The sequence below is a fragment of the Cherax quadricarinatus genome, chromosome 1 (assembly GCF_038502225.1).
Source record: "Cherax quadricarinatus isolate ZL_2023a chromosome 1, ASM3850222v1, whole genome shotgun sequence".
NCBI classification, from domain to species: domain Eukaryota; kingdom Metazoa; phylum Arthropoda; class Malacostraca; order Decapoda; family Parastacidae; genus Cherax; species Cherax quadricarinatus.
In genome coordinates this window covers 38,958,020-38,985,820 of record NC_091292.1, presented here as the reverse complement: position 1 = coordinate 38,985,820, position 27,801 = coordinate 38,958,020, and the positions used below count along the sequence as shown (strand labels likewise).

The window sequence follows — 27,801 nt, the reverse complement described above, 5'->3', positions numbered from 1 at the left end:
TTTTCATTTTAACATTTTTATTAGTGCTTTACATTTATTTGGCATTCTTTTCTGCATGTAAATCTATATTTAAGCTAGGGAAGTGACCCCTGAAGTGACCTCGAGTTCTTATGGAGGGGGATTCCCCTTCCAAACAATAACCTCTCTTCCCTCTCTCCTCCTCCCTGTCTGCCATTCTTCAACAACAGCCTTCAATAAAGGTAACTGTCATGTTGAATGTTCATTCTTTTGTGCATGTAAATCTGTCTTTAAGGTAAAAAATTTTTTTTTGTTGATACTTCTGGATGTCTGGAACGAATTAATTAGATTTACATTATTTCTTATGGGGAAAATGGATTTGCAAATCGTCAATTTCGATAATAGTCACACTCTCTGGAATGGATTAACTCTTTCAGGGTCCATGCCGTAGATCTACGCCTTTACGTTGAGGGTCCAAACCGTAGATCTACGCCATGAGCTCAGTTCACTCTGATAAGCTGTGAGTGGTAAATTTTGGCCTAGATATGAGAGAATACATCTATGTGGTATGTGTGCATCACATAAAACAAATCCTGCAGCACACAGTGCATAATGAGAGGAAAAAAACTGAGACCTTAATTTTCAATTAAAACAGCAAATTTGCAGTGTTTTTTCGTATGTTTTTATAGTTGTATTTATGACTTCTTGGTCTCATTTGATAGAATGGAAGATATATTACTGAAATAGAGATGATTTTGATTGGTTTTAGTACTGAAAATGGCTTGAAACTGAGCTCAAAGTAGCGGAAATGTTAAATTTTTGCTGATGTTCAACAATAAACAAATGACCTCACATGTCTAATACACGCCAGCTGGTGGGTCTAATATATGTTCACAAACGTTTACCTGATATTATTTATACAATTATTACAATATTGCATGATAGTAAATCTTCTATTTTTTGGTTTGAATAAAAATTAATTCTGTGAATTAAGAATCAAAATGGAATTCATTTGTAAAGCCTGAAAACATAACTAATGAACAGAGGAAATGTTAGTTTAGTGCCAGGAATGCCTGCATTGTTTATTCTGGACCCTATTTTGAAATTGGAATATTTTGAACTTTGCACTAAATTGGCCAACTTACCAATTTCCAATCACTTTATTTTGTAGTTGAAACAGTTGAGTTGGCAATTTCTTGTGCTCGGTTGATAGAATAGAAGTAATACTAGTGAAATAGCTAAGAATTTGGTCAACTGGAATAAGGTAATTGGCCTAAAATGGGAGTAAAAGTTGGCAAAATTGCTGATGCGTAAATATCGCTGACACATCAAAACAAAACAAAATTATTTTTTGAAAATTCTTGGACACTGGGGCACACTTAAAAATTTGGACTCTGGACCCTGAAAGGGTTATGAAAAACGAGGGTCCACTGTACTGACTCAGAAATTGTGCAGATGGTTGTAAATCCACAGCAGCAAGCTAGTGGAAGAGAAAGCAGTGATGAAAATGAGGAAGATGTAGCAAAAAGTCTCTGTTGATAGGTTAACTAAGTGTATTCTAACTTAACCACTCTGTAATCCAGCAAACTCACTTATCCGGCACACTACAGGTTCCATTGATGCCGGATTGGTGATGGCTGCCCTGTACTTGTTTTCTCTTGTCATATGCATGATGTTTTGCTCTTGTTTGTACATGTTTTACCCTGATACATACATGATGTTTTGCCCTGTCACATACATTGTGTTATGCAGTGGTGTCACATAATATTGTTTTGTTCAGTGATCATAGAGGAAGCAGCTGAGATCCTTGAGTCGCATGTCATCACTTCCCTCACTGCCAACTGTCAGCATCTCGTACTTATAGGTAAGTGTTAACATCATCTTTATTTTTATAATCATTTCCAGTAATTCTCAGAGTACAGATTTGGCTGTAGTGTGGTCAGGAAGTGTGGGTGAGCATCATGTGTGGCTTAATGTAGATTATGGTTGTCAGATACACCAGATGAGTGGTAGGGATGTCGTCCATCATTGAAATCTTAGCAGAAGTGTCCCTCCAAATTCAGTTTGGAATGCCATGTGTCCTGGATTTAAAAAAAAAAAAGTTGCAAGTTAAATGGGTGTCTAGTTGAGTAACACAGGGAAGGCCCTGCTTATAAAGCAGGTCAAGTTCTGGGCTATCACTGTAAAATGAAAATTGCTGTAAAGTGAAACATTGCCCTTTTTTCACTTTCAAATGCATATATAAGCCTGATAATTTGTTTTAACCATCATACATTAAGTGAGCAATATAGCTAGGCCTAAAAAATTCATATACAGTACACACATTATTTACCTTAAAATATTTTCACCCTTAGCTTATAGTGAGTGGTGAATATATTTATTGTAGCAAGTCTGAATAAATGAAGAATGGCTATAATTGAAATGCTCTGCATTAGTGAAATGCTGTAAAGTGAAGTATTGTAAAGCTGGGCCGGCCTGTACTGAAAAATACAAATATAATTTTTTTTTTTTTTCCAGTATACAGGTAATGTAGTTTACATATAATAAAATATAGTTAGGCACAAAAGAAAGCCACTAGTATGGTGTGTATTTCAGGCAGACTAAGTTGAATGGAAGCGATGCTGATCATCATCTCAGTCTTAGCAAAAATGTCCCTACAAATTCAGCTTTGAATGCCATGTGTACTGGATTTAAAAAAAAAAAAATGTTAGTCAAGTAGGTGTCTAGTTTGAGTAATAGTCTTATTTCTGTTATTTTGTTTTATGTCTCTGTATGTAAACTTCTGTTATCTGAGATAACTAACTCATTGTTGTAACCACAAATTATTGCCCTTTTATTTTACTGCCTGACAGGAGGCCTACCAACTAAAGTTAATTAAGTGTGCTGTTGGGTTTTGGTTGTAGGGAAACAGAATCCTTTGCTATTGCTGGACTTGTAAGTTCACATCTTTGATAAAATTAACTTTGAAAAAAGCTTTATTTTATCTTTTGATAAAATTAACTTTGGAAAAAGTTTATTTTAACTTTTAATATTACTTTTTTGTAATTAAAATAATGATTCACATTTGGGTAATGTACCAAGTGTAATATATAACTGTAGATGTAAGCCAGGAAGATCTGTGATGAATGTGAGAAGTATGATAATGATCATAGGAAATGTAAGTAAGAAGTTTTGTTGAGCCTTAAGAGAGTAGCTGTTGTGTAAGTACAAGTTGAGGATAGATGACACTTGAAGAATTCCATCAATAACCATATTAATACTTGTTCATGGAAGTTTTTCACAGTCCTATATTTTTTTACAAATTTAATCTCTGCTTTGTTTTCTTAACATTGGATTCTCTGTTATTTTGTTATACTGTATACAAAATCTAGCATATGTCTCTTGTGCAGTATCTTTTTAATGCACTGACTGCATTCATCATTCAATTTATAATTAATAGAACTGTTGTACAACTGTGATAAATTTCTTTAGTGTTAAGTAGTCAATATGCCATTAACCCTTTGACTGTCGCGGCCGTATATATACGTTTGCGAGGTACCGTGTTTGACGTATATATATACTCATAAATTCTAGCGGCTTCAAATCAGGCAGTAGAAAGCTAGTAGGCCCACATGTGAGAGAATGGGTCTGTGTGGTCAGTGTGCACCACATAAAAAAAATCCTGGAGCACGCAGTGCATAATGAGAAAAAAAAAACTCCGACCGTTTTTTTTAATTAAAATGCCGACTTTGTGGTCTATTTTCGTATAGTATTTGTGGTTGTATTCTCGTTTTCTTGGTCTCATTTGATAGAATGGAAACTATATTATAGAAAGGGAGGTGATTTTGATTAATTTTACTATAAAAAGAACCTGGAAATGGAGCACAAAGTACAGGAAATGTTTGATTTTTGCCGATGTTCAAAAGTGAACAAATGATGTCATTGTCCAATAAATGTCCAAATAGCCATTCTAATATGCAGTCATGAATGGGTTGATGTAATTTTTACAATTATTACAGTATTGCAGTAGTCTGCATAACAGTAAATCTTCTATTTTTTGTTTGAATAAAATTTCAAAATAAAAAGCAAGAGTAATATCACAGGGACCTGGAGACATGACTGATGAACAAAGAAAATGTTATTTTAGAGCCAGGAATGTCTGCATTGTTCATTCTGGACCTTATTTTGAAATTGTCGTATTTTTTAATTTTCGTGAAATTGGCCAAATTGCAAATTTCTGACCATGTTATTGGGTAGTTGAAATCGGTAAATGGGCAGTTTCTTGTACTCAATCGATAGAAAAAATAGAGTTCTGAAGAAATAGTTATGAGTTTGGTTGACTGGAATAACGGAATTAGCCGAAAATAGGGCTCAAAGTGGGCGAAATTGCCGATTTTTAAATATCGCCGAAGTCGCTAACTTCGCGAGAGCGTAATTCCGTCAGTTTTCCATCAAATTTCGTTTTTTTTTGGTGTCTTTACAATCGGGAAAAGATTCTCTATCATTTCATAAGAAAAAATAATTTTTTTTTTTTTCGAATATTTTGCGACACCAGAAGCAACTTCAGGATTTGGCCCTTCGACAGTCAAAGGGTTAAATTAGGTTGGCCCATAATGCCTAGGCATAATAGAGGCTCTTTACACTGCAACCCATTATTGTAAATACATGATCTCAATGTACTACAGTGGACCCCCGGTTAACGATATTTTTTCACTCCAGAAGTATGTTCAGGTGCCAGTACTGACCGAATTTGTTCCCATAAGAAATATTGTGAAGTAGATTAGTCCATTTCAGACCCCCAAACATACACGTACAAACGCACTTACATAAATACACTTACATAATTGGTCGCATTCGGAGGTGATCGTTATGCGGGGGTCCACTGTACTTGGAAATAAATACATAAATAAATAAATCATTGTGTTGCCAGAAGTGTGTTGACAATACAGTTCAGATGACTCTACAAACTGCAACATCCTCACTCATCCTTCAGAGTGAAGTCACTGCACTTCCCACCCACCTCTGGAAGCCAAGTTTGGCTACTTGCTTTCTCTGAAGCCCTTCATAAATGTTATCTTGCTCACATTTCAACAGTATATTAAGTCATAAAAACCACATGTCTCCACTAATGCCAATCTAACACCCTCACACAAGCCTGTTCAATGCCCCTAGTATTCAAAACTTCCTCTACCCCTTCCTCCAACCCTTCCTGTGATGATCCTTACTCATTCCTTCCTCCACCCCAGATTTTTTTTTTAACACTGGCTGCCTCCTACTGAGGTAGGGTCACCTAGAAAAGAAGAAAATTTTTCGCCATCACTCACTCTATCACTGTCTTACCAGAGGTGTGTTGACAATATAGCTCAGATGTTCCTCCCAAACTACAATAGTGAAAGTGTTTCTTCTTTGTTTTGGGGGTGACTCTACCTTGTTGGGAGACAGCTAGCATGTTAAAAACTGTCTGGGGTGGAAGAATAGAGAAATAAGAGTCATCTAGACTTAAATGCCCTCTTAGCCATCCTGTTCTACTCCAGTCTTTCTAAATATCAAAACTATTATTTTTTTTTTGTGTGTGGGGGGGGTAACCCCACGCTATCTTTTAATTGCCACACTCCAGATTCTCTGCATAATATTCATGACACACAGTGCTCTCAAACATGACATCTCCTTTGCCTTCAGTCTTCTCCTAGATGCATCATTTAAATCACATGCCTTACATCCATATAAAAGTGTTAATACAATTATACTCCAGTAGTCTCCCTTTTTCCCTCCATAGATAACTTTCTTCCAACAGATGCCTCAAGACACCACTTATGTCCCCCCTTGTCTATCCCTTGGTTCACCTCGTCTTTTACAGACCCATCTGCCCACGTGTCCACTTTCAAATCTCTGAATACTTTTACATTCACTTCTTCCATACTCTCTCCAGTCTAATATCCAATCTTTCATTGACTAGATTTTTTTTATTACTCTCATCACCTATCTATTTTCTATGTTCACTTTTAATTTTCTTTTACACACCTTTCCAAATGTATTAACAAATCTTTGCAACTTCTCTTCAGAATCCCACAAAAGGAGAGTGTTACTGGCAAACATCAACTGTAACAGCTCCCAATTTATATCCGAGCCATTGTCTTTTAATCCCACACCTCTTGCAACACTACCATACACTTCTTTTATAACTCCATCTACAAAATATCAAACAACCAGGGCGAGCAAGGTAACATTTATGAAAGATTCAAAGAAATGAGTTGGCTGGGCTTGAGTCCCAGAGATGGGAAGTACAGTGTTTGTACTCTGAAGGATGAGTGGGGATGTTGCAATTCAGAGGGTTATTTAAGCTGTGATGTCAGAATGCTTTTGGCAAGACAGTCATTGAACGAATGACAGTAAAAGTGTCATTTTTTTTCGGTTCTCCCTACCTTAGTGGTAGATATGTTAAAAAAAATAGTCCTACTTATATTGGAAAATAGCCCTCCTCTCTCCTACATATTGTACTTTAATTTGAACCTCTCCATATAAAAACTCTTAACTGCTCTTAGTAACCTTGTACCTTTGCAATGTCTGCCACATTGCTTCCCTATCCATTCCATCATATGCCTTTTATAAATCCAGAAATGTAATGGGCAGTTCCTTATCCTTATCTCTGTATTCTTTGTTAATATACATGTCCTTTACTGTAAACACCTGGTGTGCATCTCTCTTACTCTGCTTGTATCTTCCTTGTTCCTTTGCAGTTCTACATTGTCTTACATATAACTCTTTCAGTAATAATTCTACCATACAGTTTACCTGATATACTCAAAAGGCTTATTCCTATGTAATTCTTACACTGTCTTGTTACCTTTTTCCTCTTGACAATCACTGTATGCTTCTCTCTCAATTCTTAGGGACCTTCCCTTCTGTCATGCACATATTTGGAATGCACAAATGGGAATGTATGAGGAATGGTAGTTAAAAATTGAGATTTATTTTTTTATTTATTTATTTATTTGTTTAATGTCTTCGCAAACAGTACATTGAGAATGTGTATATACAATAGTGGGATGCAGTGCAAAGAGAGCCTCTATTATGCCTGGGCATTATGGGCCAACTTAACATTATTGGCTTACATTCTACTTAATACTAAGAAATAGTATACCATAGTTGTACAGTAGGAAAGTAATTATTTCATAGTTGTACAGTAGGATATTAATTATAAATGAATCAAAATTTGTATAATACAAAGATATACATATATATATTCTAAAATGCTTTTGTGAAAAACAATGATTCAATTATATTCCTGTCAACAATGGATAAAAGGTTCAATGTGATTGTTTCAGTTATGATGTGGGAGTACATAGGTGAGTAAATGTGTACTGAGTATTTAGCATTTAGTCTAGGGTGATTAAGTGGCTTTTGAGAAGAGTCTTAAATTGATTTTCAGACTGGGTTACTTTAATATCTTCTGGTAATGAATTCCAAATTTTGGGGCCCTTTATGTGCATAGAGTTTTTACACAGTGTGATATGGACACGAGGTATATCAAAAAGAGATCTGTGTCTTGTGTTGTGGTCATGTGTCCTGTTTATGTTGGTGAGGAAAAGTTTGAGTGGGGGGTTTATATTTGCATGTATTGTTCTGTGTATGTAGTAGACACATGAATAAGTATGGATTGCATTTCATTCTCTTATTAGTTTTGACATTAACAAAACATTGATAATCATTGGAACAGGAGATCATCAGCAGCTGCGACCAAGTGCCACAGTGTATGAACTAGCAACCAAGTACGGTCTGGAAACTTCTTTGTTTGAAAGATTGATTAAGAATGGTCTTGCGTGAGTATTGACATGTGTATAACTGTACTTTATTGTTTACTCACTACATACCACAAGGATTATTAAAGTGGTTTGTTTTAACTAGAAGAATTATTAAAGTATGTGTAGTTTGTTACTTAAAACCTTAAAAATTATTATCCCTTTCAGGGTCGAGAGGCCCTCTCCTAAACTTGTTCTCAGGGTCAAAAATTTTTTGGAAAAAAATTTATTTTTTCTTATCAATTGTTAGAGAATCTTTTCCCGATCATAATGACACCAAAAGTATGAAATTTGATAGAAAACTTATGGAATTATGCTTTTGTGAAGTTAGCAGTCTCGCCGATGTTTATGCATCAGCGATTTCGCCAACTTTGAGCCCTATTTTCAGCCAATTCCTGTGTACTTGTCGACAAAAATCATATTTCGCTAGCACTCCATTTTTTCTATCGAATGAGTACAAGAAATCACCCATTTACCAATTTCAACTATCCAATAAAGTGGTCAGAAATTGGCAATTTTGCCAATTTCACACAAATTTCAGAAGATGCCAATTTCCAAATAGGGTCCAGAATGAACAAGACAGACATTCCTGGCACTAAAATAACAAGTTCTCTGTTCGTTAGTCATGTCCCCAGGCCCCTCTTATATTTCTTTTGCTTTCCACTTTGAATTTTTATTCTTGCAAGAAGCAGAAGATTTACTGTTATGCAGACTACTGCATTAGTGTAAAAATGGTATAAATAATATCAGCGCACTTTTGAAAGAATATTAGACTCGCCAGTTGACGTGTATTGGACGCTTGGCATGATTTGTTTACTTTTGAACTTTGGCAAAAATCAAACATTTCTGCTACTTTGAGCTCAATTTCAAGGTGCTTTTCATTGTGAAACCAATCAAAATCATCTAAATTTCTGTAATATGTCTTCCATTCTATAAAATGAGACCAGAAAAACTAGAATACAGCCATAAATACCATACGAAAATACAGTGCAAAGTTGCTGTTTTAATCCAAAAACATGGTCAAAGTTTTTTTTTTTTCTCATTATGCACTGTGTGCTGCAGGATTTTTTTTATACTGCGCACACTGACCACATAGACCCATTCTTTCACTAGCTTTCACTAGATTTGAAGGCGCTAGAATTTAGGCGTTTTAGTACGTCAAAAACCCTGGTGCGTAAGCCGTACTAGTACGTCGAAAACCCTGAAAGGGTTAAAGTGGTTTGTTACCTACAACCATAAGAATTATTAAAGTGGTTTGTTACTTACAGCCATAAGAATTAATAAAGTGGTTTGTTACTTACAACCATAAGAATTATTAAAGTGGTTTGTTACTTACAACCATAAGAATTATTAAAGTGGTTTGTTACTTACAACCATAAGAATTACTAAAGTGGTTTGTTACTTACAACCATAAGAATTACTAAAGTGGTTTGTTACTTACAACCATAAGAATTAATAAAGCAATTTGTTACTTACAGCCGTAAAAATTATTGAAAGTTCTTGTACTGATGCACTGTAGTAAATAGAGCTTAACACTCTCGCAAACTGATTTTATTCACTCATAAATAAAAATTAGTCTCTTGTTTACCTGGAGTTTACCTGGAGAGAGTTTCGGGGGTCAGTGCCCCTGCGGCCTGGTCTGTGACCAGGCCTACTGGTGGATCAGAGCCTGATCAACCGGGCTGTTACTGCTGGCTGCATGCAAACCAACGTACGAGCCACAGCCCGGCTGGTCAGGAACCGACTTTAGGTGCTTGTCCAGTGCCTGCTTGAAGACTGCCAGGGGTCTGTTGGTAATCCCCCTTATGTATGCTGGGAGGCAGTTTAACAGTCTCGGGCCCCTGACACTTATTGTATTGTCTATTAACGTGCTAGTGACACCCCTGCTTTTCATTGGGGGAATGTTGCATCGTCTGCCAAGTCTTTTGCTTTCGTTGTGAGTGATTTTCATGTGCAAGTTCGGTACTAGTCCCTCTAGGATTTTCCAGGTGTATATAATCATGTATCTCTCCCGCCTGCATTCCAGGGAATACAGGTTCAGGAACCTCAAGCGCTCCCAGTAATTGAGGTGTTTTATCTCCGTTTTGTGCGCCGTGAAGGTTCTCTGTACGTTTTCTAGGTCAGCAATTTCATCTGCCTTGAAAGGTGCTGTTAGTCTGCAGCAATATTCCAGCCTAGATAGAACAAGTGACCTGAAGAGTGTCATCATGGGCTTGGCATCCCTAGTTTTGAAGGTTCTCATTATCCATCCTGTCATTTTTCTAGCAGATGCGATTGATACAATGTTATGGTCCTTGAAGGTGAGATCTTCCGACATGATCACTCCCAGGTCTTTGACGTTGGCGTTTTGCTCTATTTTGTGGCCGGAATTTGTTATGTACTCTGATGAAGATTTAATTTCCTCGTGTTTACCATACTGGAGTAATTGAAATTTCTCATCATTGAACTTCATATTGTTTTCTGCAGCCCATTGAAAGATTTGGTTGATGTCCACCTGGAGCCTTTCAGTGTATGCAATGGAAGACTCTGTCATGCAGATTCGGGTGTCACCTGCAAAGGAAGACATGGTGCTGTGGCTGACATCCTTGTCTATGTCAGATATGGGGATGAGAAACAAGATGGGAGCGAGTCCTGTGCCTTGTGGAACAGAGCTTTTCACCGTAGCCGCCTCGGACTTTACTCTGTTGACTACTACTATTTGTGTTCTGTTTGTGAGGAAATTATAGATCCACCTACCAACTTTATCTGTTATTCCTTTAGCATGCATTTTGTGCGCTATTACGCCATTGTGACACTTGAAGAAGGCTTTTGCAAAGTCTGTATATACAGTGGACCCCCGCATACCGATTTTAATCCGTGCAAGAGGGCTCATTGGTATGCGAAATAATCGGTATGCGAATGAATTTTCCCCATAAGAAATAATGGAAATCAAATTAATCCGTGCAAGACACCCAAAAGTATGAAAAAAAAAAAATTTACCACATGAAATGTTAATTTTAATACACACAAACTGAAAAAGGCATGCACACTTACATGACACTTACTTTTATTGAAGATCTGGTGATGATTGATGGGATGGGAGGAGGGGAGAGAGAGTGTTAGTGTTTAGAAGGGGAATCCCCTTTCATTAAGACTTGAGGTGTCGAGTCCTTTTCTGGGGTTACTTCCCTTCTTCTTTTAATGCCACTAGGACCAGCTTCAGAGTCACTGGACTTCTTTCGCACAACATATCTGTCCATAGTGGCCTGTACCTCTCGTTCCTTTATGACTTCCCTAAAGTGTTTCACAACATTGTCAGTGTAATAATCACCAGCACGGCTTGCAATAGCTGTGTGAGGGTGATTTTCATCCATGAAGGTTTGCACTTCAAGCCACTTTGCACAGATTTCCTTAATCTTTGTAGTAGGCAACTTCTTCAATTTCTCTCTCCCCTCCTCTGAACCAGTTTCCTCAGGTCTGGCCTCTTGCTGTTGAAGTTGATCTATCAGCTCATCAGTGGTTAGTTCTTCATTGTCCTCCACCACCAACTCTTCCACATCCTCCCCACTAACCTCCAACCCCAAGGACTTTCCCAATGCCACAATGGATTCCTCAACTGGCATAATCCTCTCAGGGTTAGCCTCAAACCCTTCAAAATCCCTTTTGTCTACACATTCTGGCCACAGTTTCTTCCAAGCAGAGTTCAAGGTCTTCTTAGTCACTCCCTCCCAAGCCTTACCTATAAGGTTTACACAATTGAGGATATTAAAGTGCTCTCTCCAAAACTCTCTTAGAGTCAGTTGAGTTTCTGAGGTCACTACAAAGCACCTTTCAAACAGAGCTTTTGTGTACAGTTTTTTGAAGTTTGCAATAACCTGCTGGTCCATGGGCTGCAGGAGAGGAGTGGTATTAGGAGGCAAAAATTTCACCTTAATGAATTTCATGTCCCCATAAAGTCGCTCTGCCACGTCTGTAGGATGACCAGGGGCATTGTCTAACACCAGGAGGCACTTAAGTTCTAATTTCTTTTTAGTTAGGTAATCTTTCACATTGGGGGCAAATGCATGGTGTAACCAGTCATAGAAAAAGTCCCTAGTGACCCATGCCTTACTGTTTGCCCTCCACAGCATACACAAATTCTCTTTGAGGACATTCTTTTGCCTGAACGGTCTGGGAGTTTCAGAGTGATACACTAATAAAGGCTTCACTTTGCAATCACCAGTAGCATTGGAACACATCAACAAAGTAAGCCTGTCTTTCATAGGCTTATGTCCTGGGAGTGCCTTTTCCTCCTGAGTAATGTAGGTCCTGCTTGGCATTTTCTTCCAAAACAGGCCTGTTTCATCACAATTAAACACTTGTTCAGGTTTCAGTCCTTCACTTTCTATGTACTCCTTGAATTCATGCACATATTTTTCAGCCGCTTTGTGGTCCGAACTGGCAGCCTCACCATGCCTTATCATACTATGTATGCCACTACGCTTCTTAAATCTCTCAAACCAACCTTTGCTGGCCTTAAATTCACTCACATCAGCACTAGTGGCAGGCATTTTTTTAATTAAATCCTCATGCAACTTCCTAGCCTTTTCGCTTATGATCGCTTGAGAGACGCTATCTCCTGCTTGCTGTTTTTCATTTATCCACACCAGTAAGAGTCTCTCAACATCTTCCATCACTTGCGATCTTTGTTTCGAAAACACAGTTAAACCTTTGGCAAGAACAGCTTCCTTGATTGCCTTTCTGGTGCCCACAATAGAAGCGATGGTTGATTGGGGTTTCTTGTACAACCTGGCCAGGTCGGCGATACGCACTCCACTTTCATACTTATCAATGATCTCTTTCTTCATCTCTATTGGAATTCTCACCCTTATTGCTGTAGGGTTGGCACTAGAAGCTTTCTTGGGGCCCATGGTCACTTATTTTCCAGTGAAGCACCGAAAACACTGTAATAATACGAAATATTCTGATTGTATGCTTGGATGTTACCGCAGAGGCTGGCTGGTAAACAATGGCACGGGCGGCACATGTGAGGCTGGCTGAGGGCGCACATTGGACGCATCTCGGACGAACAGCGGTGAGCGGGTTTTTAAGCGGTATGCGAGGCAAAATTTTAGCAATAAAATGTATCGGTATGCGGATTAAACATTATGTGATGCCAACGGTATGCGGGGGTCCACTGTATTACATCTTTTTGTTTTCTAGTGCATCTAGGACCTTGTCGTAGTGATCCAATAGTTGAGACAGGCAGGAGCGACCTGCTCTAAACCCATGTTGCCCTGGGTTGTGTAATTGATGGATTTCTAGATGGGTGGCGATCTTGCTTCTTAGGACCTGTACTTAAGGACCTGTACTTCTGGTGACCTGTACCTAACTCTGTGAAGAAGTGTCTTGTGTGCTCCCCGTGGACTGAACCAAGATGCCCTCAATCGAGCAGCTTTATCAGCAGCTTAAGGAAGAATTGTGGGTAGCTAAGATGGAGATATGGCGATTGACTGAGGAAAACAAGAGGATTCGTAGTAGTCCTCCTGTTTCGAGTCCTCGGGTCAAGAAGGGAACGTGGACAGTGGCTGGACAGCATGAGACGAAGTTGACGATCAAGAAGACGAATGGAAAGGTAGAGACGACGAAGAAGAAAGAGACTGCTGTGGAAACATCCAATGCATTCTAAGTGCTACCCGACGAATGTGAGTCGACTACTGGGAGCGCCACGACAAACGACACCAAAGAAGGTAAAAATATTGTTGTTGTTGGGGATAGCCAGGTTAGATATATGGATAGGGCTTTCTGCTTGAAGGACAGGAGTAGGAGACAGAGAGTTTGCTTTCCTGGGGCTGGGATGGAGGACATTGTTAGCCGGCTTGACTACATCATGAACGGTAATGGGATCAATCCCATTATCTGCCTCAGTGCTGGAGGCAATGATGTAGGCAAGCGCAGAAGTGAGGACTTAGTTAGAAGGTTCAAGACAGCAATAGACATAATTAGGAAGAAGGGGGGGGCACCCTGTTATATGTGGCATTTTGCCAAGAAGCTGTGTTGGAAATGAATGGTTGTCCAGAGCAATTGGGATTAATTGCTGGCTGGATAAACACTGTAAGGATAATGCAGTACCATTCATTGACAACTGGGACAACTTCTATGGCCGGAATGACATGCATGTTAGGGATGGGGTTCACTTATTCAGGGCAGGTGTGGGTTTTTTTGCTAGCTCAGTTGAGGGGGTTGTTAGGACTTTAAACTAGGATTAGTTAGAGGTATGGGTTTAGAAATGATAAAAAATGAGTATGGATATATTGACTTATGCTCTGATATTAAGAATCTTAATAGTAACTGTCATGGAGTAACCCTAGGTAATGATAATTTCAGAAATTGTGTAAAAACAAAGATGAATAGGAAAAATGTGCAGAAGAAAAAACATATAATGGTATTTTATGCTAACAGTCGAAGTGCAAGAAATAAGATTAATGAACTACATTTGATAGCATGTACTGGGAACTTCGATGTCATTGCATTAACTGAAACGTGGTATGATTTAAAGAGTCGGGATATGATTGCTGAGTGTAATATTCAAGGGTTTAAGTTGTTCCATGTGGATAGATGTTGTGGGAAGGGAGGACGAGTTGCATTATATATTCGAGAAAATATTAACTGTTGCATAAAAACAGGTATAAAAATAGATGGAACAGCAACAGAATCTGTTTGGGTAGAGTTTGCAGGTCAAGAAAAGCTAATTCTAGATGTAATATACCGACCTCCATGCTTGGATCACTATAGAGGGAGACTTCTTTGGGACGAAATTGTTAGGGCTTCTAGACACAATAACACAGTGATAGTAGGGGATTTTAACTTTAGTCAAATAGACTGGAATTCTTTGACCGGTAATCTGGAGTCCAGTGACTTTATGGAAACAGTTCAAGACTGTTTTCTGAAGCAGTGTGTAACAGAGCCTACCAGGGGTAATAATTTGCTTGACCTAGTCTTGTGAAATAAGGAAACACTCGTAAATAATCTGGAGATCACCGAAGAGCTTGGCGCAAGTGATCACAAATCCATCACTTTTAGCATTAACTGGGAATACAGGAATAATGATAATACAGTAAAAATCCCCTGATTTTCATTCTGCCGATTATAATGGACTTAGGGAACACCTGTCAAATCTTGATTGGGGTTATCTAGCTAATGAGTCTGTTGATGATGATCATACTTATGATTACGAAGGGATCTGTGTTTATGATTCTTTTCTTAATAATGTACACCGTGCTCAGAGTTTATACATTCCCCAGAGAGAAATTAGATCTGATAATAACAATCCCAAATGGGTTAACAGGAGGCTAAAGCGTTTATTAGGGGAGAAAAGGGGAATATATAGGTGCATCAGAAGGGGAGAGGTTAACCTTACTGACCAATATGTTCAGCTTAAAAGAGAAGTAAAAAAGGGGATTAGAAAGGCTAAACGTGACTATGAAATTAGAGTTGCTAATGAATCAAAGACCAATCCAAAGGGGTTCTTTCAAGTGTATAGGATGAAGGTTAAGGAAAAAGTAGGACCTCTGAAAATTGGGAATGGACAGCTGACGGATAACGAACTGGAAATGTGTTCCATATTTAATGACTATTTTTTTGTCAGTTTTTACACAGGAAGACATAAGTAAGATTCCAGAAATTAACAATTATTCAGTTCCTGATGAATTGAAATTGACTAATATTACTGTCACGAGGGACATGGTTATCAAACAGATAGACAAACTGAAGCAAAATAAGTCCCCGGGGCCCGACGAGTTATTTTCCAGGGTACTTAAGGAATGCAAGATGGAACTTCGTCAGCCATTAATGAGTGTGTTCAATGCATCCATCCTTAGTGGTGTTGTGCCAGAGTTGTGGAAGATGGCCAATGTGGTTCCTATATTCAAATCAGGGGATAAGTCCACTCCTTCAAATTACCGTCCAATAAGCCTGACATCTATAGTTGGCAAATTACTAGAATCAATTATAGCTGATGTTATTAGAAGTCACCTTGAAGAGCATAACTTGATAAATGAATCTCAGCATGGGTTTACGAGAGATCGTTCCTGCCTGACAAACTTACTGACATTCTTCAATAGAACATTTGAGGCAGTAGACAGTGATAAAGAATATGATATTGTTTATTTGGATTTCAGTAAAGCCTTCGATAGAGTACCTCACAAGAGACTCCTAAGAAAAGTGGCAGCTCATGGTATAGGAGGTAAAGTTCTAGCATGGATAGAGGCATGGCTTACCAATAGAAAGCAGAGAGTTTCCATTAATGGGTTCAAATCATAATGGGGCTTAGTTACTAGTGGCGTTCCACAAGGATCAGTTTTAGGCCCCCTCTTGTTCATTTTTTTTTTTTTTTTTTTTTCAACAAGTCGGCCGTCTCCCACCGAGGCAGGGTGACCCAAAAAAGAAAGAAAATCCCCAAAAAGAAAATACTTTCATCATCATTCAACACTTTCACCACACTCGCACATTATCACTGTTTTTGCAGAGGTGCTCAGAATACAACAGTCTAGAAGCATACACATATAAAGATACACAACATATCCCTCCAAACTGCCAATATCTTGTTCATAATTTAATCTAATTTAATTTAATTTAATCTCTTGTTCATAATTTACATTAATGACCTTGATGAAGGGATTACGAGTGACATGTGCAAGTTTGCTGGTGATACAAAGATAGGCAGTATGGTTCATTCTGAGGAGGATAGCAATGAACTGCAGGAGGATTTAGACAAATTAATGTCTTGGTCTGAAAAATGGCAGATGAAGTTCAATGTGGATAAGTGTAAGGTACTGGTCCTTGGTAATGAAAATAACCCTCGAAGCTATAAACTAGGTGAAGTAGAGCTTCATCATACAGAGTGTGAAAAGAACTTGGGAGTCATGGTAAGCAGAAACCTAAAGCCAAGGCAGCAATGCCTAAGTGTGCGCAACAAGGCAAACAGATTACTTGGATTTATCTCAAGAAGTATAAGTAACCGAAGCACAAAGGTTATTTTACAGCTCTATACATCACTGGTGAGGCCTCATTTAGATTATGCTGCTCAGTTTTGGTGTCCTTACTACAGGACGGATATAGACTCATTGGAGAACATACAGAGAAGAATGACTAAAATGATTTACTGTGTAAGGAATCTCCCGTATGAAGATAGACTTAAAGCCTTAAATCTTCACTCTCTGGAGAGACATAGAATGAGAGGAGATATCATTGAGGTGTATAAGTGGATGACGGGCATAAACAAAGGAGATATTAATAAGGTATTGAGGGTGTCGAACCAGGTAAGAACCAGAAATAATGGATTTAAGTTGGATAAATTTAGATTTAGAAAGGACATAGGTACGTACTGGTTTTCTAACAGAGTTGTGGATGCGTGGAACAATCTTCCCAGTGGGGTGATAGAGGCTAGGACCTTGGGTAGCTTTAAGAAGAGATTGGACAAGTATATGAGTGGGAGGGGCTGGGTTTGATTAGTGTCATTGGGTACAGGAGTTAATTCTTGGGTAGCTTTGGGTAGAGGTCGTTTTGATAAGGACCTGCCTTGTATGGGCCAGTAGGCCTTCTGCAGTGTTCCTCCATTCTTATGTTCTGATAACCCTTTCAAAGATTTTTATGACTTGGGATGTTAGTGCTATCAGCCTGTAGTTCTTTGCTATTGCTTTACTGCCCCTTTTGTGGAGTGGGTCTATGTCTGTTGTTTTTAGTAACTGTGGGACGATCCCCGTGTCCATGCTCCCTCTCCATAGGATGGAAAAAGCTCGTGATAGGGGCTTCTTGCAGTTCTTGATGAACACTGAGTTCCATGAGTCTGGCCCTGGGGCAGAGTGCATGGGCATGTCATTTATTGCCTGTTCGAAGTCATTTGGCATCAGGATAACATCAGATAGGCTTGTGTTAACCAAATTCTGTGGCTCTCTCATAAAATATTCATTTTGATCTACGACTCTGTCTGGTTATCGGCTTGCTAAAAACTGAGTCATATTGGGACTTGAGTAGCTCACTCATTTCCTTGCTGTCATCTGTGTAGGACCCATCTTGTTTAAGTAGGGCCCCAATACTGGACGTTGTTCTTGACTTTGATTTGGCATAGAAAAAGAAATGCTTTGGATTTCTTTCGATTTCATTTATGGCTTTTAGTTCTTCCCGCGATTCCTGACTCCTATAAGATTCCTTCAGCTTAAGTTCGATGTTTGCTATTTCTCTGACCAGTGACTCCCTACACATTTCAGATATATTGGCCTCTTTTAGCCGCTCTGTTATTCTTTTTTGTCACCTGTAAAGGGAGCGCCTGTCTCTTTCTATTTTACATCTACTCCTCCTTTTTCTTAAAGGAATAAGCCTTGAGCATGCATCGAGTGCCACCGAGTTAATCTGTTCTAGGCATAAGTTGGGGTCTGTGTTGCTTAGTCTATCTTCCCAGCTTATATCGGTTAGGACTTGGTTTACTTGGTCCCACTTTATGTTCTTGTTATTGAAGTTGAATTTGGTGAAGGCTCCCTCGTGACTAATCTCATTATGTCGGTCTGGGGCTCCGCGCATACATGTCTGAACCTCGATTATGTTGTGATCTGAGTATATTGTTTTTGATATAGTGACATTTCATATCAGATCATCATTGTTAGTGAAAATGAGGTCTAGTGTATTCTCCACTCTAGCAGGCTCTATTATTTGCTGGTTTAAGTTGAATTTTGTGCAGAGATTTAAAAGCTCGTGTGTGTGTGAGTTTTCGTCAGAGCTGCCTCCTGGTGTTATCACTGCAACAACATTATTTGCTATATTCCTCCATTTTAGGTGCCTTAAGTTGAAATCCTTCAGGAGCAAGTTGTTGCGGGCAGGAGCTGGCAGATTTTCCAGACAGTGGTCAATTTTTAACAGCTGTTCCTGGAATTGCTGGGACGTTGCATCCGGAGGCTTGTAGACTACCACAATGACTAGGTTTTGGTTCTCGATCTTTACTGCTAAAATTTCCACTACATCATTTGAGGCATTAAGCAGTTCTGTGCACACAAGTGACTCTGCGATATACAGGCCAACCCCCCTTCCTCCCCTTTTGTCTGTTCACTCTGTCACATCTGTATAGGTTGTAACCTGGGATCCATATTTCGTTGTCCAAGTGATCCTTTATGTGGGTCTCTGTGAAAGCCGCGAACATTGCATTTGTCTCTGCAAGCAGTGCATGGATGAAAGGTATTTTGTTGTTTGTTGCTGGCTTTAGACCCTGTATATTTGCAAAGAAGAATATCATCAGACTGTTGGTATTGGTGGTACTGGGGGAGACTTTTTTCCGGCATTAGTATCTGTATTTGTTGGTTTGGAGTGGAGGCCATCAACTGTGGTTCCACTCCAGGAATGACTGGATTTGGTGTACGATTTCTGCCATTTCCTGTCAGTTTTTTTTTCCTTCCTGGCACTAAAAACCTCTCCCTCTTGAGTGGCTGTGGCTACCCAGGTTTTCCCATGGCCTGGATGTTTTGTATCTTTTTGTCCCCTTTAGATGGTATGCCTGGCAATTTAAGTTATAGCACAGTCTTTCCTGTACTGAAGAGGGACACATTTCAGGGTGAAAATGCTTACGGGAAGGGAGTTTGCATTTTCCTGTTGTCATATGGGCACAGCATTTTCTAGGGTGGTCAAAGTTGCATGTCCCATCTGTTTTTCCAGATTTCCCATGTCTGCAGATACCAAGTGCATAGAATGTGCACAGGCTTGATTTCCGTTTGCTTTGGGTTTCTGTGACTGTATTCCCTGTTGGTGCATGTTTACCTGTCTCTTTCCTATCCTCACAAGCACTAACAATGGGGCTTTCACCAGTTTTTTTTGGCAATGTATCCTCACTAATGCTGGTGGAGTCCCCTTGTTTGCTATCTCCTGTGGTATTACTAGTTTGTAATATTGGTTTTATCTTGTCCTTTACTACACTTGTTTCCCCACTACAGCTCCTGTCTCCCTCGAGGTCATTTATATGCATTCCCTCTTGCATACATTTACTGACTACCTGAACAGCATCTCCACCCTCACCATTACTGTCTCTCAGGATAGCACCTCCAGCTTCACCATTACTATCTACCAGGGCAGCACCTCCAGTCTTACAGTTTCTGACTACCTGGCCAGCACCAAGGGCGATACCATCCAGCCCAGACTTTTTATTTTCCCATCTGTTATAGAATGCTTCCAGGTTTTCTATGAAGGCTGCTTTGATGTTAACCTCTTTTAATACCAATGTGATTTTAGTCCACAGATTGCTCTCATTTGGGCATACCCAAAAACACTTCCCTGATTTAATACTGCTTGTAGATAGTTCTTGGATATCTGCACAAGGGGCGTGACACCAATTTCCACAAAAATGGCAATTTTTCCATGTGGAAGCTCGTTTGTTTTTATGTACTGCAGACTACACAGAGCTTCATAATGTGATGTGAATGGTTGTTTTACTGTAATTCTACTAGTAACCTCTTGAATATTCTACTAATAACCTTTGTAAAGTGAAGCTCTAGCTATTTGTATTTCTATTTCTAACTGTACTTGTATATTAGGGCAGCTTACTGGTGTACGTTCCTGTTTTATATTTGTTTGTGTTTGATAAGGGCACCTAAAACCCTGTCTGTTTACAGTCTGCTTTATTGTCCAATGAATCCGTTTGAAACCTGTCAAGGGTTCGGAACCAGTCGGATCTGATCATTGGGTCACTTATTTAAAACATACTGGTCGGTGATTTGGCTGTCACATGAAGGAACTGCTGGAAATTATCTAACCGAGTAATATGTGATTTGATTGATACAAAAGTATAACTTGCATGTTGAAGAACCGGTGATTGCTGGCAGCTCCTTCAATGACGAACGGTCGAGGCCTAAACCCTTGTTTATAGATCACTGTATCTAGCTTTTCTAGTTTTTTTTTGGTCTCGACCACAACAAATGCTATATTATCACTATTTATTTATTTATTTATTTATTAATTTGAACATGATACAGTGAAGTACAAAGGAATACAGTAATTACAGTGCAACATGCCAAAGCCTCTTGTATGCAGAGCATTATGGGAAGGCTTAAAATTAACTTAAGATTAACTAAGCAATGATATATTCAGTGGTAAAAACATTATTGTAAACACATAACAATTTAGCACAAATGAGTATTACAAAGACAGGTCATATGGTCATTTACTGTATTGCTGAGCATTCAGTAGAATGGAGTATTCTGTTAGGTAATGTAATTTAGAAAATAAAGTTTGATTGGGTCTCAAGTTAGACATTTATGAGATACAATAATGAGAAACATTTACGAGATACAATTTATGAGGTACAGTTATTCAGTATTTATTTAGTTGTGGGTGAGTAAGAGATTTTTGAGAAGTGACTTGAATTTATAAACAGTGTTTCTTTTATATTCACAGGTAATGTATTTCAGGTTTTAGGGCCTTTTATGTGCATAGAGTTTTTGCATAGCGTGAGATGGACGCGAGGAACATCAAAGTGTGATCTGTGCCTTGTGTTATGGTCATGTGTTCTGTTAAGGTTCGTAAGGAGACGTTTGAGGGGAGGGTTTATATCAGAGTTAAGTGTTCTATGAATGTAGTAGGTGCAGTAATAAGTATGGATATTTTGTATGGTGAGTAGGTTTAGAGTTTTGAATATTGGTGGAGTTTGCTGCCTGTAGTGGGAATTTGTTATCATTCTGACTGCAGCCTTTTGTTGGGTAATTAATGGTCTGAGATGGTTTGTTGTTGAGCCCCATGCACAAGTTCCATAGGTGAGATAGGGGTAAATAAGTGAGTGATATAGGGCCAGGAGGGCTTACTCTGAAACATAGTACCGTATCTTCGATAGTATGCCTACGGTCTTGGAAATTTTTTTGGAAATTTGTTGTGTGTGTGTTTGAAATTTGAGTCTATTATCAAGGTGGATTCCTAAGAATTTTCCCTCTGTGAATTTTGTGATAGGTGATCCGTTTATCATTATGTTAATAGGGACGTCTGTAGCTCTGTTACCAAACTGAATGAAATAGTTTTTGTCAATGTTTAGAGTAAATTTGTTAGTACTCATCCAGGTAGATATTTCCTGTAATTCAGTATTTACAGTATTGGCTAGCGTGACTTGGCTCGGGTGAGAGAAGACGTATGTAGTGTTACACAAATAACCCGCTCATAAAAGAGAGAAGCTTACGACGACGTTTCGGTCCGACTTGGACCATTGACTTTGTCAATGGTCTAAGTCGGACCGAAACGTCGTCGTAAGCTTCTCTCTTTTATGTGCGGGTTATTTGTGTATCGTTCCAGTCACGGTATTGTGCCTTTTTTGTTACGTATGTAGTGTCATCTGCAAATAGTGTGGGTTTGAGTAGTTGTAATGCATTTGGTAGGTCATTTATGTATATGAGGAAGAGAAGAGGGCCTAGGACACTTCCCTGTGGGACACCAACTGTAATTGGCTGTGCTGAAGAGTTTGCCCCGTTAGTGCACACATATTGGCTTCTTTTGCTGAGGTAAGACTTTAGGTAGTTGAGGGAGTGCCCTCTTATACCATAGTGTGACAATTTTATATGGAGCAAGTCATGGTCAACTGTATCAAAAGCTTTACGTAAGTCAATGAAGATCCCCAGTGGGACTTCTTTTTTCTCTATTGCAGTGTATACGTGTTCTAGCATGTGTATAATAGCATCATTAGTATTTTTATTAGGCCTGAACCCAAATTGACAGGGGTTGAGTATGTTGTGGGAGATGAGGTAGGAATAGATTCGCTTATGAATTAATTTTTCGAAGATTTTAGAGAGAGGGTGTAAGTTGGATATTGGCCTATAGTTATTCAAGTCTGTTTGGTCTCCTCCTTTATGGATCGGGGTGACCCTTGCTATTTTGAGAACTGTAGGGAAGGTAGATGATTCTATGGATTTGTTAAAGAGTGTTGCAATGATTGGTGATAGTACTTGTGACACTTTTTTGTATATAAATCGTGGTAAGGTATTTTAATCTCCTGTCTTGTTTTTTAGTGTGTTGATGATAAGGGAGACTTCAGTAGGGTTACTCGGAGCTAGGACCAGTGTGTTCAGGTAGTTGCCAGTGAGGTAGTCATTGGGTGGGGTATCTGAGCTTGGGATTTTATTGGCAAGGTTTTTTCCTATAGTGGAGAAGAAATTATTGAGTCTGTTTGCTGTTTCATTTGGTGGGAGTTGGGGTTCATCTGGTTTTGTTAATTCAATTTCGCTATTTCGTGATGCATTCTAGTTGGTCTGGGTAGTATATAGCTGTGCCACCCCCTTGTTGATCTGGCCTACAGTTGTGTATGGCTGTGTAACCAGGAATGGCATAGACATCTGTAGTATCAGGCTTTAGCCAGGTTTCAGTGAGAGTAATGATGGATATACTGGAATGCAGGGAATTTAGTAATGCTATGAGGTCATCGTAATGTTTACTTAAAGATCTGATATTGTAGTTAAAGAGAGTTATGTTGTTGTTGGCACTGAGAAGTGCCTTTGATTGTTCTGCTGTGTAGTAATTGCAGTTAATGTTTGATTCATTTAAGTCATTAAATAAGAGGTTGGTATCAGGATCAATGCTTGATATCATAAGATTTATAGTGAATCTATAGTTAGAATTAAGTGTAAGACAAAGTAAATATTCTAATTTGTTATTTTAATCTGAGTTATTTCTAATCTGAGTTATTTTAACAAATGTAAAAAAAATGAGCTAAGGTAGTTCTTTAAGGCTAAAATGAAGGAGAGAATATTAAAGGGGCTAAAAATAATTTGTGGTGAACAAATAAAGTGGTAATCAAATAAATGAGCTAGGGAATATAATGGCAAAATAGTGAACTTATTACACTTTAGCACCTGAGAATAGCACCTTGATTATTTTAACAATTGCGAATATATGAACTAAGGTTATTATGTAAAGCTAAAATAAAGGAGAAAATATATAGGGACTAAATTAAATAATGGTAAACAAAGTTAAATTGGCAGATAGTAACTAAGACATGATGCTGATTTGGGAGTAAGATCTGATTTGTTATATATAATAAGTTGAGCAATTTATTGTACTATAAAAAGTAAAAAATAATATGAGGTAGTTGGTAGTAGCTAGCAAAAGATAGTTTTGGGCCTTGAACAATAATGTAATTGAAATATACACTAATTGCACTCACAATATAGTCACTAAGATATGAAAATAATCTGAGAGTAGGAATTGCCTAATAGCATAAAATTTGAGCAATTAATATCACTGTAGGAATATTATTTGAGGTAGTTGAAACTAGCTAGTGAGGGATGGTTCAAGGTATTGCACAGTAGTGTAGTGGGAACATACACTACTTTGTTATTTGTAGTTTGGGAGAAAAGGGAAAATTAGGTATGATTATAAGAGAATTTTAACAGTGCTTAAGTAGGAAAGAAAAAGGTAATACAGACATTTTTAAAGAGTAAGTATCCTATTAACAAAAAAAATAAATTGTGAATTGGGAATCTGGGTAGATAACACAAATTGGGTCACACAAAGAACTGTGTGGGACACCTGGGATAGTGAGGTAGTAAATACTATCTAGGTGGTGATAGTACAGGGATTAGTTCAATAATGACATAATAACATACACTAACATAGTAAGGATTTGGTCACTAATATCAGTCAGACTCTGTAATGTTTGCATCATGAAGGAAGTTTGCTAGTTCATTTTCATTTGTAATGTAGTACACTCGGCCTACATTTGTTTTTCTTACTAGAATTTGTCCATCACGTACAAAGCACTGGTGAATTTTATCATTATTCTCTTGTTTTAGCTTTCTCACTCGATACAGGAGGTTCTGTCATTTTTTTGTGAGACTCATTTATGTATATATCTTTTTTTGCTTTGATAGATGAAATTATTAGATCTTTTTTCCTGTCTTGTGTGTGAAATCTGAGCATAACACTTTTTCTACTTTGGTTCCCTAGTGTTACGTTGGTTTGTCCCTTATTACTTTGATTGTAAGGTTCTCACTACATGTTCTAGTGTGGGGTAGCTTTTACTTAATGGCCTTATTTGTCTAGGGGTAATACTTACATCATGGCTGATCATCTTGAGTGTCTCTGATACCCTTTCACCAGCCCTCTTCACAGGTTATGTAAACTACTACTATAAAAATATAACTGTATTCTCAATAGATATGTACAGAATATACAATCACAGCCTCCATTTTCAAAACAGTCTACACACTCCATACTGTGCTCCACATGGTGTGTTCCAACACTCTTCCTTCTCTCTCCTTGACATAACTCTGGGCTAACCAGTGTTTTGACACACTTTAGTCACCCTGGGTATGGTGGACAAAACTTAAATTATAAAAACTCACCCCTGGAGCACACATGATGCCCCAAAAGATAGGAGAAGGACCCAGAGATCCTGCCAGGTTGAAGGTCAGCCACAGAGAGAGAGAGTCAGTGAGAGGGAGAGAGAGAGAGAAGCCTACCTAAGCTCCTCCCACCAAAACAAAAGACTGTTGCCAAGCACAATTCTCCAGTTACCACAATTCTACCACCTCTTAATTTTACTTTTACAAAAAGAAATACAACTTTATAAACTACTTATTTAAATTGTGTGTTTATGTGTCTATAGTATAACCTATTATATTGAGAAAAATAGGTTTGACCCAGCTGCCTCTCAGTCATAAGGTTGATCAGTCCTTCTGACATTTAGAGCAAAGTCCCCATCAATTCAATATAATTAGGTATTCCAGAGTAACTGTTACTTATAAATACATGTTGGGTCCTATAGCCCCATAACACCCCCACCTCCAGACGAAGTCTCACAAAAGCTAGCCGTGTCCCTCAGGATACGGCTAGTAAAAAGTATATTGCTTAAGTCTGAAGGCGATAAACAAGACTACTAGAAATGCTACATATTTCCTAGCACCATAACTACTCTTCACTTTACTGTTATTTACAACAGATTGCAGAATTTTTTAGAAAAGCATTTTAACCATACCCATATACTCAAGGGTGTAACTATTTACAATTTTAATGACTTTTAAACAATACACATTACAATGCAAAAATTGCACACAATGCCCACTGTGAAAGCCCGCACCAACAGGCCTGTGCCTCTGCTACGGTAATCCAGCAAGCAACTGGTACTCCAGGGTGGCATCTTCCTGATCAGGAGACGAGAGTAGAGCCAAACCCAGAGCAGTCAGGTGTACACCAGGCAGGAAACTTCACAAAACATGTCAAGGTGTCTTTCACTTGGTGGCCGAACCAAACAGTGAGACTTCCAGTCAACACTCACGATCCTTAACATGGTCAGGCACTCAAGCCCATCTTCCGAGGTCCCACTCCACACAGATCCTCCAAACTTATGAAGAGGAGGCTGACATAGAACATGGAGGGGTCCAGGGGACCACAAAGGCAAACCGTCGGGCCGTTTTGTATATAGAGCACACCAAGACACAACATCACATACCTTCCTGAACGTCTCATGTTACCGAAGGTTGTCAACCACTGCCTCAACTCACATTTACTTACACCCTGACCCTCGTCACACTTTTGGCTCTGACTCGACCCTTCACAGTCAGATGGCTGGTAGAGAGTACTCAGGCTCGCTGAGAGTTCACCACTGCAAAAACAACAAGGTCAGCACAAGACAAACACTATGTACAAAGTACGCACCATGCATCTACATGAAACATCTAGAGAGAGCATCAGCAACCACATTCTCTGAGCCTTTTATATATTTGACTTCCAAATTAAAAGGCTGTAGGAACCAAGCCCATTCTAAGAGTCTGATTTTAGTCACCATACACAGGAACAGGATGAAGAGATCCTGAGACATGTACAAATGCTGAATAGCCAGCCCCAAAATGAAAATTTTCTTTCCTGTGGTAAAATGTTGACATTTAAACTTAGAAGGTTGTTCATAGACAGTAACAGTTCTGCAACCTCTCGCAGTGCAACAGCAAACACCAAAGACATCTCTTTGCACCCAGGTTGGATACATCAAGTTTACACAAACACCATCACGTTCCATCTCACACACAAATTTTAAACACACAATGAACACAATTTGCATTACACACATTAAAATGGTGCTTGAACACAGACCATGGAAATCACATCTTCCATGTTTTAGCTTATTTAAAATGTTTGCATCTTTTAGTGCATAAGTATCAATCTTTCTAATTCTGTAAACCTTAGTTGTTAAACGTACTCTGTGGTAGTCAGTGTTTATGCCCAGGGTGCCATCTAATTTGGGAACCATGAAGCATGGGAATGCCCACTGACTCTCACTAAACTACAAACTGGTGTTGGAAGAATTTCACTTCTTCCTCCATCTCCAATTTTTCATACAGATTTTTCCCACACAAAAATTGTTGAATTGGCTCAGCTTCCTTAACAATTTCCTCATGGAGTTTCAACTTTTCCCCATTACTGACATCCCAAACTTTTATAAAGTTCCAAGGTGGCTGAGCCAACTCTCCAACATTTTTCTCATTAAAACCAAGCATGCATTTCCCAAAATCTTTTACACACATGTTATTTCTTAAATACACTTTTGATATTTCATACAGATTATTGTTTTGCAGCTCTTTACATTCCATTAAAACATTGGTCTCTCTGAATTTTTGACATAACTTCAAACCCTTTAACCGGTTATTGTGTACCCTATACTCATTCTTTTCTTGCTTGGGGGTGTGGGTTTTATATCTAACCCCTGGGAACTTCCCCCACAACATGTTCAGCTCACAGCAACTTGCCATACAGATTTTCACATGAATTGGCTCCAGTATCAGCACTTCCCCTCCAGCCTCCAGAGTATTATGGTTCACATTATGGTCCCACATCATCATCCTGGTCTGGTTGATGGGCACGTTCACTGGTACCATCCACCTCATATGAGCCAAACAGTATCTGAAACTGAGAAAAAGCTCCGAGGGGGGAGCATCACCATCCTCCCCAAGCCAATAGCTCAGAGATTCCAGAGTGCTTCCCCACTCAGCAAATACAAAGAAAGGGATCCTCTCATCCCAGTTGTTAGTATTGTCTATACCATAGGCTTGCATCATTGTCTTGAGGGTTTGATGTAATTACTCTATTTCCCCTTGAGATGGAG

The 27,801-nt window shown here is 38.7% G+C and overlaps 1 protein-coding gene and 1 long non-coding RNA gene across 2 annotated transcripts in view; one reads left to right on the top strand and one right to left on the bottom strand.

Annotated features, from left to right (window-relative positions):
- LOC138851430 (uncharacterized) lies at positions 1–25,921 on the bottom strand. Its single transcript, XR_011391217.1, has 2 exons — positions 25,049–25,921; positions 1–2,039 (listed from the first exon to the last, which is right to left on the bottom strand). It is a non-coding gene; the product is annotated as an uncharacterized lncRNA (long non-coding RNA).
- The window catches only part of LOC128685235 (NFX1-type zinc finger-containing protein 1-like), a 356,060-nt gene that overhangs the window by 109,728 nt on the left and 218,531 nt on the right, over positions 1–27,801 (top strand). The window contains exons 3-4 of the mRNA XM_070080420.1: positions 1,739–1,822; positions 7,655–7,757. Of these exons, the coding sequence (XP_069936521.1) occupies positions 1,739–1,822; positions 7,655–7,757 (187 nt within the window). The remainder of the gene's footprint in view (positions 1–1,738; positions 1,823–7,654; positions 7,758–27,801) is intronic.